The 16,675-nt window shown below is 40.2% G+C and overlaps 1 protein-coding gene across 1 annotated transcript in view; it reads left to right on the plus strand.

Moving 5' to 3' along the window:
* Window positions 1-1,274: 1,274 nt before the first annotated feature.
* The window catches only part of ATP13A4 (ATPase 13A4), a 36,966-nt gene continuing 21,565 nt past the window's right edge, over window positions 1,275-16,675 (plus strand). Inside the window, exons 1-8 of the mRNA XM_063167531.1 lie at window positions 1,275-1,337; window positions 8,764-8,937; window positions 11,388-11,522; window positions 13,788-13,858; window positions 13,951-14,031; window positions 14,880-14,949; window positions 15,768-15,902; window positions 16,315-16,387. Of these exons, the coding sequence (XP_063023601.1) occupies window positions 1,275-1,337; window positions 8,764-8,937; window positions 11,388-11,522; window positions 13,788-13,858; window positions 13,951-14,031; window positions 14,880-14,949; window positions 15,768-15,902; window positions 16,315-16,387 (802 nt within the window). The remainder of the gene's footprint in view (window positions 1,338-8,763; window positions 8,938-11,387; window positions 11,523-13,787; window positions 13,859-13,950; window positions 14,032-14,879; window positions 14,950-15,767; window positions 15,903-16,314; window positions 16,388-16,675) is intronic.

Raw genomic sequence — 16,675 nt, forward strand, 5'->3', positions numbered from 1 at the left:
ACTTGCCTCCAGTGCTTAGCACCAGCATTTTCAAACACATCTGTCCCTGTGCTGGGCATGGGTGCACATCTGTGTGTATTAACTGACCTAATTCCTTCATTTTCTCTTCTCTGTTTCCTGCATTTCTCCGTTTCAGATCCTCTGAGCCTGCCCACTGGAGGATAGGCAGTGCTCTTTCCTGTTGCTTGAGATCTGGACTTGTACAAGTCCATGCCTCATGGCAGCAAAATGCTGAGGAATAGGAACTCATTTTATACCTCTTGATCTGTTTCAGTCACCCTAGAAGTAATGTTTTAATTTTCTTAACATACTTACTGGAAGAACAGGTTTGCCTTTCCTGACCTCACTCCTAAAATATTTCTTGTGTAACTTCTTAAAAAGTAGCAAAGTACAAGGAAATAGTAGTGGAATGGGAATGAATCACAAGACTAATCAGCAAATGCAGCCCCAAAAAAAAAAAAAAAAAAAAAAAGAAGAAGTGGCAAAACTCTCAGAGTTGTTTTCCTGCCAGCTTCCTTTTGGCTCTGATTTAAAGGTCGGAGACTGACATAAGTGGGAAACTCCAGTTTTCCCCAGGAGTGAGTAAATAATCTCAGTGCTGTCTCCCAAAGCTATATGGCGAGGTCAGAAGATATTCTATGAGGATATTCCCAATAATGAATAAAGCTCCTGGTTACAGATCCTACCTGGCTGAATCCTGACACACAGTCAGTGTACAAATCCACCTGCACACACTGGGGCCCCCTTTTACAGTGCCAGAGCTTGATTTATTTTCTACAGTTTATGTGGAGAGCACTGCTGGACACTTAGCTCAGACTGGTTGCTAAGAGTGTTAACAACAGCAATGGCTATTTTGTTTCTTATTTGGACACACTCCTGGTCTCCAGTGATTCCATAATCTCTTGAAGAAAAATACTCCCCTCTTGCCCTCCCCTGAAACTTCTGTGCCAGCAGCGCTTGCTTGCACCTACCAGAGTTATGCTCTGGAGTCATATTGTGTCAAACACTTGTAAGATTGAACTTTTTCTTTCTTGCATTTTTGACTGAATTCTGCATGAACCCTCACAATTGCAAAACTGCAACAACAGAATGGAGGGAGGAGGGATAAAGTGTTACCTGCTAACCCCAGAGAGGGAGGAGCTCCCTACTTCAAACATCATCAGAATTATAAGGAAGGTGTGTACTTAGAGCACTTCCTCAATGTAGAAGTTCAAGCACACTATGCTGAAGACCTGTCCTGAGGGTGCTGTAGAAAGTCTCCAGAGGGTCATTTCATGGGGGAAAATCCTGCCAAGAACCATTATGCACAGCTTAACCAGGGAGAAGAGAATGAGATGGTGAGTTGCGTCTCTGTCTAGGTCTTTCTTAGCTTGAAGCAGAAGGTGGCACGTGTTCTGCAATAAAATGCTACAGACTGTAATTGAGTTATTGCTAGTTGGGGTGTTTCTTTGGCAGAAACATACTGTTAGAAAAGGATATAATTTTTTTTTTAGCAGAAAGAAAATAAGGGTGATTGTGTCCATTGGATTTAACTGGTCATGCCCTCCAACAGGGGATGACAGCTCAACATATTATTCATGTGGTGTTACAAATCTAGATGGAGATGGTTTAATATGAGCTTGAGGGATGGGCCAGACTGGGATCTCCAACCATTTGACAGCTGGGTCTCCAGGATCAGCTCCAGTTAGAGAACAGGAAACCTTGGCTTTCTCCAAAATATAAAAACACCTGTTATGTGTGCATAAATTACTGACAACTGCAGTCTGTTGAATTGCCAACCCTATCTCAGAAGCTGGGATTCTTAAATACTGAAATACTATATTTCTTTCCAGAGTTTCCCAGGGAGAAATGTGTTTGCATGCATTTTGTAACATCTGGAAAGAAGTCCAATGTTTACACCAAATCTCTGGTCTCCTGCATGGCAATGCTCTTAAATAGTAAAGCCAGTACACGACTGAAGTGAATTCAGTGCTTCTGAGCTGTTTTGGCATTACTGTGTGTTATGAGTCAGGTATTCACATGGATTCTGTCCATCTAATAGATTCTGCTGAAGATGTCAGATCCATGATGCAGCTGTACAACAACAGTTCTTAGGTATATCTGGTAAATGCAGTGCTTCTCAAAATTCCTGTGCTGCAGAGCCACTGGAGCACTGCTGTGAGTGCCTGCAGGATTTCAATAGCAAAGCTATTGGAACACAGTCATTTCCAAGTTGACACAACTGTTCACTTTCAGAAATCCTGGAGAAGTCTTCAAATTCTCCTCACTGACATTATTGTTCTAGTGAAAGAGACTGTGTCACATGCAAACATGGACACCTGTTATCTTGCAAAGAAAAATGTAGATTTTCAGACTGCTCTCTCAGCTATCCAGGGAAGGGGACATGCCTCATTTTGCGTAATGCAGCCCTGGGGAATGCAGCAGAGAGTCACCCAGCAGCACGGAGTGAGCAGTGCAGGAAGCACAAGGCACTGGCTCCGCGGGTGGGGACTAATTAGCCCCGTGCAATGCAGAACCCGACTGGCTCCGCCAGCCAGTTACTAAACCTGCTGGCAGCGCCCCGCTCCTGGCTCTAGCCCTGGTGCTGATGTGCCACTGCTCCCCAGCTCCAAACAGCTGCTGGGTTTGTGCCTCTGCTCCACCCTGCCCTGTCCTTCTAGGACTATAAACACCCTACTGTGCTCTCACCACTATCGGTGCTGTCTCTAGCAATGCCAGAATTGAGCTGGAGCTAATTAGGTTTAAGTGGATTGTCTGGTGCTGTGTACAGTCACACTGTTGTACCCTGAATGTTCACTTCCAGCTGTGCACTGCTGGGACACCCAAGCTGTGCTTGTATGGAGCCAGTTATCCTGAAGATGTTTTTATTTCTCACCAGTACCATACTGAGTCCATGTGTCCTGAATCTGGTGCTCAAGGATCTGTGAATCTGAGGTTTTCCATGCACAGCTACTGTGTGTGCCCAGTGTTGAGTCAGTCTTCACTATGAATCCAGACTGTATGGCAGTTGCCATGCTCTCCATGCCTGCAGTGAGTCGGATCAGTGCTCATTCACCTGGGGTTTCCAAATGGAAATTGAAGAAAAAATACTTGTAAAGCACTTGAGTTGAAAATGCAATTAAAACTGGAGCCAAATTATGTTAATTTAGGCAGGAATGCACGTGTGTTTGTTACATAGATGCAAGAGAGAAAAAAAGTATGATATTGAGGAAGATATCCCTGAGGATGTATGAGGTACTGTAAGAGGACAAGAAAAAAAGCAATGTGTGTATAGAAAACAGAGAACAGCTAATATGTGTATTTGTGTGAAAGGAAAAAAGAAAGTTGTATGTAAATGAGAGTAGTTGTGAAGAAAGAGAAGTCTTTAAGTAGAGGAGTGAAGAAGAATATGTGAAGTAAAGAGAATTTAATTTTTTTAAAATTCAAAGCCATAAAAAATATTTTTGATGCTGTTTTCAACAGTCAGTTAATCTACCTGAACCAAATTATTAACAAGAAGTTCCTGACTTTTCAAACAAGATCAGATCTCTTGATCTAATAATGTAACAGCTGACACTGTGCAAGTGCCAGTTCTTCCAGAGTGTAATAGTTCAAGTAATTTGAAAGAATGTAAGTAATTCACCTGAACTCTGGATGTGCAGTGCTTCCTTCTGTTGAACCAGCTGTCCTGTTTGCTGAGGAAAGATGGGGAACTCTAATAAGAGGAAATGCTTTGAAGATTTCTTCTGTTATTTCCACTTCTTGGTACAGCTGAGGTGCTAGATAGTCCTGGATTTAAGAGTAATCACTCTGACTTAGGAAATCTAACCTGTATATCCTTGTGTATGTCTTCGGGATTACTTTACAATTGCTGCAGAACATTTGCTTGAATTAAACTTCACTCTTCTGCTATGCAGCTAAAACTTAGCAAAGTGTATTCAGAGCATGAGATAAACTCTTTCTCCACAACCATTTGTAGTACCAGAAAGATCTTAGTAGTGTGAGAAAACTCTGGGCACAGCAGCTTGCCTCAGGGAGGGCTAATAGTATGCTTCCCTTCAGAAAAATCTGCTTGAAGATTTTGAGAAGAAGTACATTTACTGTGGAATACAAAGAGGAAGTAAAACCACAGCTTTATGCTCTCTGCCAATTTGATGTTCTTCTCTGCACAGCTTGGGAATAATCATTCCCTTTGCACAAAACCTAAAGTGTGAACCTTAAGTCTTGCAGTGCAAAAGATTGTGATAGACTTTGGCAGGCTGCTGCTTTGGGAAGGATTTCCCAGCAGCCTGTCCTAGGCATGTGTTCCCCCATTTCTTGTGGCTGAAGGAATGGAAGAACTGCAGTCAATCAACTGGTGCACCCCAGTTTACTGCTGCATCTTGGCAGCTGTCTGCATCCTTTGAGATGCCACAATTCTGAAGGGAATCTGGTACAGGAATTTTATATACTTTGAATTTGAAAAATGTAACTTGAAAAATTAAAATAAAATCTGAAAGGTACAATCTTGTTGCTAATGGAACAATAGTGAGTGTCGCTACCGGTTTCGGAGAGAACAGGGACAAACCTCTGATGAAACAGGTTCTGGTTGGTAAGACTGAGTTTCAGTTATTAAATTGCTTGTGAAACTTAGCCAGTCTTTCAAGTCTAATCCTATTAACTGTTGTTATAGCAACAGGTTGCTCATAATAGGGTACCTGGTGTTGGGGTTGCAGAAATATGACCATTCACAGCCACTGTTTAGGTTCCCTGATGGTAGCTACAGGCTTTGTTTTTACCAAAGAAAAAGCTGCTTGAGTTTGTTTGACATTTGCATTTAAATTCTGTTGTGCAGATGACCTGGCAATTAGAGGCAATTTTTATTTTAAAAATAAGTAACAAAGACTTGCTGGACACTAGACTGATAAGCCCTTGAATGCTGGCTTTGTGTGATTGTAAAAGCAGCTAAGAACCTTACTTGCCACTGGGCAGGTCTGGCAGCTTTTTCTGTCCAATAATCCTGGCCGCTTCTTAGACCCTTCACTCACAAGTCAAAGCATTTTGTTACAGTCACTCCTGTGACTGTTGTGAGTCTCGAGAGAAAAGGGATGTTAATAGGTGAAGAAACAAAATTTTACTGTACACTACAATTTATTAATTTTTTTTCTATAGAGATGAGATGAAACTGTATACCAGCCAATTCTTTAGATGGTGTTACCTCCTATGAGGAGTCTTACAGATAAAATCTTCATTTTATTTTCCACCATTTCCTAGTCTGGTGCACTCAAGAACCCAGATTTTTGACTGTGAACTGTTTTATATGCCAAATGCACTCATTTAACTCCAAAAACTTGCTCATGCATTAGAAAAGTTGTCAAGCTGCAAATCTGTATTCATCAGATCCTCTTCAAAAGAAGCATGTCTGCACGAGTGCAACGAAATGAAACACAGCAAAAGTTATTTCCTTAACAACATAAAACTAACCTGACAGACATGTTCTCGCTGCAGTGCTCTCAGCAGGACTTCTGCCAGCCTTGAAAGTATTGTTTGCCATAGTGGACATGCATTTGCTTGGAGATCCTTTTAGCAGAGGCTGAGTGAATAAAGAATTTCTAAACCCTAATTACTATAAGTCATTCATGCGCCTAAACAAACCTGCACCATGTGTGTGCCTGTTCCTCTCTTCTTCCTGCAGGTTGTGGATACCTCTGTTATGGGTCTAATATTCACCTTTTTTGTGGAAGATAATAGTTTTAAGAATTTTTCTAAAGAATTTCATTTTTACTTATCTGACGAGAGAGAAGTTTCTGCTGTAACAAGGAGTTATTCATGTATTATTTTTTTTTTATGAATGCAGCATTCATTGCTATAATCCTTCCAGCTGAAAGCACCAGGCCAGAAAAAACTCCTCAACCTAACAGAACATTCTGTACTGAAGTTAAGCTTGGAAGGTTCTGGCTCAGAGAACTTTGGCACAAGTCAAAGTTGGAGCTCAGTCTATTTCCCTGCCTAGCTTTACTTCTCAGTGACGTGGCCCAGGTGACCCACTCCAGACATTTCCAAACTGTGGGAAATAATTTGCTTTGGCAGTAGATTGCTTCATGGACACCCAGATGCATCAGTTAACATCTGATATTTATTCTTTCCTGGCTGACTCGCTGTAGAACTCCTAAACAGCTGTATTCAGAAATGTCACACTCATCAAGACATGAACCAACAAACCTGAACCAATATCTCTGTTCATATGGCAATTCATGCCCTTGAAGGGTCAGAACAGCTCAATGGTATCCCTCTGTCTATCTGTCTCTCTGTCTGTCTCAGGAAAGTCCCTTGTGAGAAGCAGCAAGATCCAGCTTGCAGCATAATGACTATCTTAAAGAACATGTCTTTTCTTCCAAGATGAGCTGTTTTCCTTGTTTCCCTCTCTTCTGTATTTCAAGATGAGGAATACTGATGCATGCTTGGTTCTGTGGAGTGTCTTGCAATCTATGGATTCAAATCACTTTTTGAGTTGAAACTAATCTGGAAAAATATATGCTGGCATAGGGGGACTCATATACATATCTTCATATATTAGTGCGTGGTTTCCTAGGCAAAAATACAGAGAAATACAGAGTTTGCTCTAGTTTTGTGGTTATGTTGTTGTGTCGGACTTGGGAAACCATTGAACATTTCAGTGAAGAACACTGCCAAGAGATGATGGTCCCAAATGACTGGCAAACATAGGCAGAGCATTCACCCTCTCTCTTCTTCATTCTATTAGTACAGCCTTACTGACTCCTCAGACATCGGGTGTAAGACACAAAAACTGAAAATTAAAGGAGTGATTCACAGGCAGAAGCTAGATGCACATGGCAGCAATCCTGCTATTCCCCACCCTGATATTCATGCCCATCCCAATTTGAAAATACTATTCCAGTTATTCCAGGTCCAGACAGATACTGAAGGAACTCTGAAGGTGTGTTCTTTTAACAGTTCTTCCCTTAGGTGTCTCTGTCTCCTTGGGAGATCCTTTGCCTCGCTTACAAGCTGTGAAGTCTGGATCCAAGCTAGTAAGCAATCTGGATCCTGCTGGTAAGCATTTGCTGTGAAGAGTAAATTCACATTGTCCTGTGTATTATTCCGTATGCAGGTGCTGACACTATTTCGTTAACCTTTTTGGTCAGGTTATAGCTAAAGAGAGTTGAGTGGAGACTCTTTACCCTATTATAGGAACATATAAATATTAATTGCACAACTGCCACACCAACTGCCTCCTAGCAAGCTTGCCTGTTTGCTGTCCTCCATGGGCTTCCTTCTATCTCCTGCAGAGTTGCCGTATTCTCTTGGCTGCTCAGAGATTATGGAAGCCTTTGAAAATGCAGTGTGCTTATCTCACAGGTGGTATAGCCACTTTCCTGTGTTGTTTACCATAATTTTTCCTCACAGTTCCCAATTTCTTCCCCTTAGAAACCTCTTGGATATTGCCTAGGATGACAGAGTCTGTCTTTTGGAGAATGCAACAGAGCAGGTGTGCCGAGGCAGCATGTGGAACCACTGGGCAGGGCCTGCATTTCACATAACAAGCAAAGACTCCAGCACAGAACCAGGAATTATGCATTAGTCATCCTTACAATTACATTGCCTTTTCTTCTCACCTTATAAATGGATCTTGCAATATCTGTGGCTGCAGATATCTGATCCTCAGAAGCAGATTACACAGGTTCTGCAGATATACTCAGAAGAAGGAATTGAGGAACCTTAACGCTTATGCCAGCAAATTCTCCTGGTTACCTGATGTAATTGCAGCCTGGAATCTTCCATCTTAGCTTAGGCTGCATCTTCTCTATAAAGGCACTGTAGATGTTTTGTTTCACATTTACTGAGTCCCTGCTAGCAGTACTGAGAGGAAATTTGGCCATGGTACCAAGACCTGCAGCTCTTAAAATGTAATGCTGACAGACATGTTTTGGGAAAGTCACCTCACTGTAACAATTTCCCCAGCTTTTAAAATGGAATAATAATGCCTACTCATACAACTAAAATGAGTTGCTTCCTTTGGCCTTCTGACATATAAAGCATTCTGCAAGGACTCATTAGATGTTCTTTCTAATAGTTGTTATTATTACTATTATCATCATCATCATCATCATCATCATTAGCTGTCAGGCCAATGGCACATTGACAAGCTCCAAAATCCCCATACTGGAGCTGTCATGGAAGAGGGTAACAGCTCCAAAAGCTGTGTCTGTGCCAAGTTGTGCACAGCAGCTCCAGCTGGTGCAGGCACACAGTGTTATTCACCACCAAGCAGAGACACTGGCGGAGTGTCTGAAGTGCATTAGTGCAGATCACTGCTAGAGCAGTGATCACTTCTAAGGCAGCAGTTCTGCACTGATATTCACCATCTGCTGGTACAGATGTACTGAAGCTCTTCAGCTATCTGATCCTTAGGAAAGCTGATGGTCAAATCTGAATTCCTGACTTGGATTAAAGATTTAAAGCTCTATATTTTGTTATCATTCCTGCTCACACACACACAAAACAATGTCTCATGCTGAGTTTCACAACTACATAAGAATAGTGGTTAGGTTACAGCAATCTGGATTTTATGAAGGTGGATGAAAATTGTCTTGAAGATGCAAATTTTTTGGTAATCATGCTAAGGATACCTAAAGTAGCCAAATACAAGTTCTATGGCTTGTTTTTCACAGTACCATACCTAACAGCAGCTATGGCAGAGCAGGGAGTGACAGGAAGCTGTAGTATTCCAGGCATTTCTTTAGGAGAAATAGTAATAAATTTTGTCTTCTTTTTGCTGTACAGGAGATATTTGGCTACAAAACTCAAGGCTGCCGAAGGGCCTTGTGCATTGCTGGGTTCATCTTGTCCTGTGGGGCTCTGAGGCTGCTGTTTTACTGGAAGCCAGAGTGGGATGTGTGGATGAACTGCATCCGATGCAGCTTGGAAGAAGCTGATATTGTTCTGCTTAGAACAACGGTAGGTGCCTACTTTAATCTTTTAATTAGTCCCTAGTAGGTGGCTATTTGGAAGGTGAGTTAACTGTAAGGTATCCAGTTGGCTGAAATGTCTTACATTGCTGGTTTCCTGCAATAATATCTTATGTGCACCATTGTTGATCTAAAGAACTTCAAAATATCCCACAAATTATGTGTGTGATGATGATGGGAATGGAGTGTAACAGCCTATCAGACAAGGTGAAAGACATTGGGCTGATAAAACCTGTAATATCTGTGGTTTCAAGACTGTTCTCAGTCCTTCCTCCTCCCTTCTATCATCCCTGTGCTTTCTACTTTGTAGCCTTGTGCTCCAGATTCTAAAGCACCTGTTTGTTTGGCAGTATCCAGCAGGTGCCGTTTCCATCACTTGGCTGTTCTGACAAAGATGTCCCTCTCTGCCAAAATTGATCTACTGGGCCAAATTAAAGATTTGTCTAGCAGTGTCCCAACAGTGTCCAAGTGTATCATGAGGGATACAGAAGTACACAGAAGAGGCCAAGCCTACACTGACTGCTTGTTTTCTTGGCTCTGTGTTTCTATTACCCATCAGCTTCCACCATGTCCAATAAGCTTGCAATCCTGCAGTTAATGCTTTCAGAGCTGGCACATTTTGCTGTAGTTTCCTGATACAGGTCGCTCCTGTTGAGGGCTGTACTGAAGCACTGCAACATATGCAAACCCTTGGTTTTATTTCATGGAAGCCACTGCAACACTAAAGAAATAAACTGAGACTTGGATCTGAATACCAGCTGAGCCTGAATACTCCAGAAGCTGGCAAGAGTTGGTTTACTTCCAGAAATTTGATTTGTTCTGCTTCAAAGATTTCTGAACAATGGCATTTTCAATGTTTGCAATTGCAAAACGGATCACTTATTGCCTCTGTGTTTGAGCTGCCTTCTTAAACTAGCACAGCAGCATGTAGCTAAAACCCCAGGTTTTGAAAATCACAGATCTGCCTGTTGAATACTTTATAATGAAACAATCTGCATCCTAATAGTCTGGGGATATGTTTTTTCTTTTATTAAAAACATCATATTAGGCTTAATATCCCTTCTTAATCTTCAATTCAGTTTGCATTTTTAATTACCTATTCTTGTGTGTAATTTTAAAAAGATGTGCCATGCCAAGCACTTTTCAAATAAATGAGTTTTTAAATGATCCTTTGTGTAATTAAACAGGAATTGAATCATATTGTATGTTCTTGTTATCAAGAAGCTTTCTCAAATGTGCTCTAAGTGTTTGAAAATTTAAGATTTCCTTCATAATCATTTGTGTTAAAATGATAGTTTTGTTTTGTTGTGCTACATTATGATTACATCAGTTCTCAAATGTGATGGCTAGTGCTAATGAGGATACCAGTAATCTCATCAGCTTGATCCTTGGAATTATCTTTTGCTTCGCATAAAACCTTAATTCTTAAGTCATCATTATCTCTGCATTTGCAATATAAGAGCCTATTAACTCTCTTTAGTTATTGAATTTTGATTCACTTTAGTTTAAATGATGAGCACCTGTGTTATTCACTGGTTCCCATCTCAATCTGAATCCCAATGTCTACTCATTCTGAAATCTAAATTCAAGATAAATATCAGAAAATAAATGTTATTCTACTCAAAAGACCAGTTTAAGAAGAAAAACAGGCAAATAAGCTATATAAAGTTATTAAAGTTCTTTTTTTAACAATTAAATTGTTCCAAAGGGCTCATATTTGGTACAGAGATCTTTTTACTCTTCCCTTTTCCAATTAAGGTTTCATTACTGCAAAATTGCTCACACACAGAATGTAAGTCAGTCTCATGGTTGGCCTTAATGCATGTAGTTCAGTGTTTGGGACTGAAACTTAGCATGGGGCTGCTCAATTCAGTAGTTCCTCCAATCTCTCAGAGTGTACTACCAACCCTTGTCATCAGGCAGTTCTAATGTTCAACTTGCTTTATAAAAAAAGGGAAGGTCATGAACTCAGTTTGTGGTAAATGCTTGTCTAAGGTGCCATAAGTGTTGACACTTCCAATGAAGGGTTAACTCAGGAGTGGCTGTAAAGGCACTGGCACTGAACATCCATTTTGCAGCACAGCACTGTGTTCCTTTTGATCTTCCCTTTACAGCACGGTCACTGCATCTCAGATTGCCCTGTGCTGTTTGCCTGCCCTAGATCTTGACCTGGGTGTTCACATTCCATCCTTATCAGCCACACACCAGACCTGTGGTCACTGAAGTGTTTGCAGTACTCACATTTTGACAGGACAGTGGTTCCGTTCCTATTCTAATGATTTTTCTCTAAATCACAAGTGTTAGGAGGCTTCTGTTGGCTAATCCTTAAAAAATGCCAGACTAGTACTCTAGAAAGGCTGCTGTAATCAGTGACTCCAAGGTGAAAGTGAATTTGGTCTGTGTTTGGGGCAAATTGTGACATTTCTCTTCTATACTTAGGATGATTTTCGGACTTATTCTCGTAAGACTGTGACATGGATCTCTGTGTCTGCATTTATCAAAAGCAGATCAGACTATCCAGCCACTGAGGAAGACTCAATCTTCAGCAAAGCCATAATGAAGCCAAGTTTGCTAGTAAGTAAAGTATTCTGTGCAGCATCTGGGAGATGATGACAAATCTCAGCCATGCTTCATGGAGTAAAAGTAACTGTGAAACATATGCAGCTAAGAATCTTGCAGCTTGAGGAACACAGTGAGCTGTGGAAAAAGAAAAGAACTGTATTCAACTGTACTCACCTCTAAAAAAGTCTTCTTATTCTGACAGGGGTTTTGAAATGAGAATTCTCACTATTTCTGAGAGAAAACCTTTGTTATAAGTAGGAGAGCTTCAGGAGACTGGGGTTTGCAGCAGAGAATCAGTTCCAAATTTAAAAAAAAAAAAAACCAAAAAACATTTTTGGCATAGGAAACAGGGAATTTAGAGGTGACTGTGTGTCTGAAAGGAGACTGTGCAGAACAGAATGCAGTTGCCCCAGTAACATGAAAGCAGGGATTAATTCCGATAGGGAGTAGAACAGAAAAGTGTCTGAGCTGGATCAGTATTTCCAGAAATGTTTCATCGACACATTTTTCTTATTTCCCTTTGTATGCACCAATTTCTTCTTGAAAGTGCATTTGCTGGAGTCGGGTTAACAGGAGTCAGGATCAGGAAGGAGTCAGGAACAGCTGACAGGATTCGGGTTAACTGTTAACAGTTCTTGCAAAAATGTATCCTGGTCTCTGCCAGTCCCATAGATTTGAGATATCGCTGAGACTGGGGAGAAGGTAGAAGATGGATCGATCCAATGTAATTAACCCATGTCTAAAACATGTACCAGACAGTTCAGCTATGTGCTTTGCTCAGCATTACACATTAAGTTTGTGTGAGCAATAGGAATGCAAAATGATACATTTGCTAAATCTGGCTCTTGATTATCAATACTAGAGCACTGCACTGAGGAATCCAGAAAAGAGCTATTTTCCCTTTCAGGAAATAAATTTATGACTTACTATAATTACTTTTTATATCTACAACAATTTTAAGTAAATATTTTCAATATAAACCTAACTTTAGCTGAGCAAAACTTGTTGCTATTTCTACTGTAGACATATATTAATGTACATAGGAAAGTTTAGTGCCAACTATTTAATCAACTGGCACAATATGAAAAAAGTGGAGACAGGTCTGTCTGTCTGTAACATTCTTTTGAGGATCAAATTAGTAACAAAAAAAGGCCAAATATAGCCTCAAATAATAGGTCCTTTGAACACCACTTTCATATCAATCAAAACATCTAGATAGAAAGGACCAGATTTCAAAGCAGCAAAGCAGCAAATAAAAAAAAATTTATTCCTTCCCTAGCAGTTCAAAAACCCCTGCTTATAATTCAATTTCAAAGTGTTTTTTCCATTTAAGCTACCTGAGTGCACAGTGTTCTGTAGTGGCCAAGAGCTGTCCAAGGACCTCTTCCGACAGGGAGCTGAGTCTCTTGCTTCCACTCCAGTTGTTAGCATTGCAGATATTGCAGCTCCTATTGCATAAAATCCTAACTTCAGACCTCTTGTTAAGTTAATGACTGTGGTTATAGCTCCATTTTGAGTTGGTGGATGAGCTGAGTCTAGATTTCATTGGCCTATAATAATGCTTATTGCTTTGGGCAGGGAGAGTTCCCTGGAGCTGATTTCTTTATCACTCATGTGTACAGGTGTATGTCCCTGCCTTCTACCAGCTGATAGTAAGTGCCATTATCTCTAATAGGCTTTGTTATTGTTGTGCTAGACAGGACAGACTCCTCTTGCAAGTTATAAATGACAGCGTGTGTTCCTAATGGATAACTGCTCTGCAAGGGCTTAACATTAGCAGTGACTCAGTATCCTGGGATGGCCTTTCTTGTCTGTTGTCACATCTGTTTAGCTGAAAGACTCAGCACCATGCTTGGAAATAGCCCAAAGCCCCTGCTTTCCCCAAAACTAGACAGAAGACAAGAAAGCTGTTGGCTTTTTCAGCTGCTTGTGGAGGCACCATGGCATCAGTGATCTCTTACATTAATTCTGTGAGATCAGAGTGAAGATTATTCCTTTTTTCAGAAAGAAAACTGCTTTGTACTTGCTTGACCTAAAGATCTGTAAAGCTTTTTGGAACCTGCACTGTTCCCAATTTATAGATTTGGGATCCCAATCTATAATTCATCCAGGGTGTCAGTGAATGCAATCCTGTCTTCTCTCCATCCTTGCCCCGTTAAAATTTCCCTGATCTGTACTTGACCCCAGTGAGGATGCCTATATGAGCTCTGTGAGCAAGTCTCAGAGTATTTTTGTTTCCTGTGTTGCATGCTTTGTTGTCCCTGTCTTGTTTTCCAGGTGAAAACTATCCAAGTGCAAAAAATCCGCTATGTCTGGAATGACTGTGCAAAACAGTTCCAGAAAGTTGGGTGAGTTCACTGCACTGGTTGCACAAGTCTCTGAAGAGGTGAAGTGTCTTTGTGAATAACATCCTAAGGAACATTCTCCCTTTCTATTTTAGAGTTCTAGAAGATCACTACACTTGCTCAGCTATACATGATAAATTTGGTTCTGGTCTCACCTGCAATGAACAAAATGTCAGGTAATCATTGTAAAATGTGAACACTCAACATATGGATTTCAAAGATATGTAAATTTGATCTGTTGGTGCACTTCCCACGAGTTTTTTGTGTATTTATTAATATGCACGTAATTTTAGATTAAACAGCCATGCATGGAAATATTGAATGAAAAGGGCTAGAGAATGTTGTTTATTCCTTGTCAAAGTTTTTGAAGCATCTCAGTATTCATCTTTGTTATTGTTCTCAATCAGGAAATAATTGTGTCCTGTAACTAACTTTAAGCACTTCTTCTTTGGAGTAAGAGAAAGTCTCTGTGGAAGAGTGCAGATAAGTTGTGTGTTTGCTTCTTCACTGGAGCTCCAAATCAACTAGTTCTAGTCATTGAACTTATTCTCATAAACTACTGTATTATTAAGGAAGTTACAGAACATGTATTTATGAAGCAAAGAAATAAACAATCTTCAGTTGATTGAATATTGAAAATCCATCTCCTGACCTTAGCTCATGCCAAATCTTACATTCCAATAATTCTTAACTTTTTGCAAAATTATTTGGGTTTGGATCATTTAGTTTTAGATGCAGAATTCCTTTGTTTATGGTCTCTCAAAGTAATTCTTGTATGATGAAAACATTTGCCTAATAAGTTGTGTTGCACCACTTGTCTGCATGAGTAAATGTCACTGGTACAGCCATCTTTTCTGATGTAAGCACTGTAGGGATATTTAAATTTCTTTTCTTGAAAAAATATACTCCCAGCCTTTAAACTGGGATCAAAAGATGCTCTCAGGACTACTGAAATTTGTATTTTCTTGAGGAGGTGACACTGTCACTATTTTATCTGTGAGTGATGTATCTTTATCCCGTACAGGAGAGTTATCTGTGGGCCAAACACTATCGATGTTCCAGTGATCCCTATTTGGAAACTACTCATCAAAGAGGTTAAGCATTTCTGTTGCTTTTATTCTAAGCTGCTTGGGAGGCCATATGTGCATATAATTGATTTTATATCTCATTTAACTTCCCACTACTCACTCTTCAAACACATTTCTTTTTCAAATCCTGTTGAAAGCTGTTCTATTAAATCATCATAAATTCCTTCATTCTCCCTTTTTCCTATCCTCCATCTCCTTACCTGTGTGTCTGCTTGGTATTTCTATGTATCTGTGTCCTGGGAGCTCATTCTGTTTGCCTTCTGAGGGCCATTGGAGGTTTCCAAGCTGCACTGGAGATCAAACCTTCCAGACAATGGCTGTCTCTTAATTAACAGAGGTTAAGTGAACAGCAGTAGCTGGTACATAGCTATAGCTGCAGAGAGCTCCAATGAGCTCATAATTTTGGGCACAGCACCACACAAAGCACCAATATCTCTTGCAAAGAGGAACAGCCTATAGGTGGCCTAAACAGGATGTTTGTGGTAGTGTGCTTATGGAATGTGAGCTCCATGCTCACAGTACAATCTGCTCTTCTCTCACCTTTGTTACATTTCTTGTAAGAAGCAAACAAAACAAGGATGGGACTGAGTCATTCACATTCCAAGTAATATCCTATTGGTCCATATTATTTGTCCCTTAGGTCAGATGAAGATGGTCCAATCTGATTAGACTAAAATGACTACTGAGAAAATTACTAAGGGAGTTAGAAGTCACAATACTTAATGTCTTTTATTCCAGATGTTTTCTAACAGGTTGGACTATCTGAGTATATTTGGGCCATTTAAATGTGGCCAGCTCTTTACCACTGCTGTCTCTCCAAACAGGTCCTAAATCCATTTTACGTGTTCCAGCTGTTCAGTGTGTGTCTGTGGTTTGCTGAAGATTACATGGAGTATGCTATTGCCATCATATTCATGTCTCTCCTCTCAATATTTTTGACCGTATATGATCTTAGAAAGGTGAGACACCTCACATTTTCCACAAGGCAGATTTACTTTTAATGTCTGGGACAGGCCAGCATGCTACAACATGCACACAGAGCTACAAGACTTACTCAGAGGTTTAGTCTTGTGACATTGTGTAGCAGCAGATGCAATGGCCTGGCCTCCTAGTCATCATAATCTCTGTGTGGTACCTTACCCACATCCTCCCTTCCCCATTCCAGTGCTTCACCTGGTAACATTTTGTTACATTCTCTGTAATTAGGGTGGGGGATTTCTTTCTCTCTGGTGGTTTAGTTCCTGGTAGGGCTGGAGCCCAGTTTCTGAAGGCTCTCATAACCACAAATAACAGAAGGAAGTGATTGTTAGTGGACAAATTGCATCATGTAAGTAAGATGTAACATTTTGTTTGTTCTTCTTTAATTTATAGCAATCCATTAAACTGCACAAACTGGTTGAGTCTCATAACAGCATCATGGTCACTGTCTGCAGAAATAAGGAAGGTGACTCCTCTTTACTTCTTTTTTATAATGTGCTTTGTTTCTATAACAATTTACATAAAGCATGTATAGTAACAGATTTATTCTAATGTGGTTTTCATCTGTTTCTCAGCTCAATTAACTCACTTCTGCACATAGAGTTAATTTGAGTTGGAAATGCGTTGTGGCATATCAAACATATTAATAATTGAGTGCAGCCTTAGATGAAAATTGTCAGGAAAACAAAGTAATTTTTCTTAAAGCAGTGCTGACATAGCCAACAAAATACCCATTAAATGGCTGTGAGGCCAC

Source organism: Melospiza melodia, chromosome 12 (genome assembly GCF_035770615.1).
Source record: "Melospiza melodia melodia isolate bMelMel2 chromosome 12, bMelMel2.pri, whole genome shotgun sequence".
Lineage (NCBI taxonomy): Eukaryota > Metazoa > Chordata > Aves > Passeriformes > Passerellidae > Melospiza > Melospiza melodia.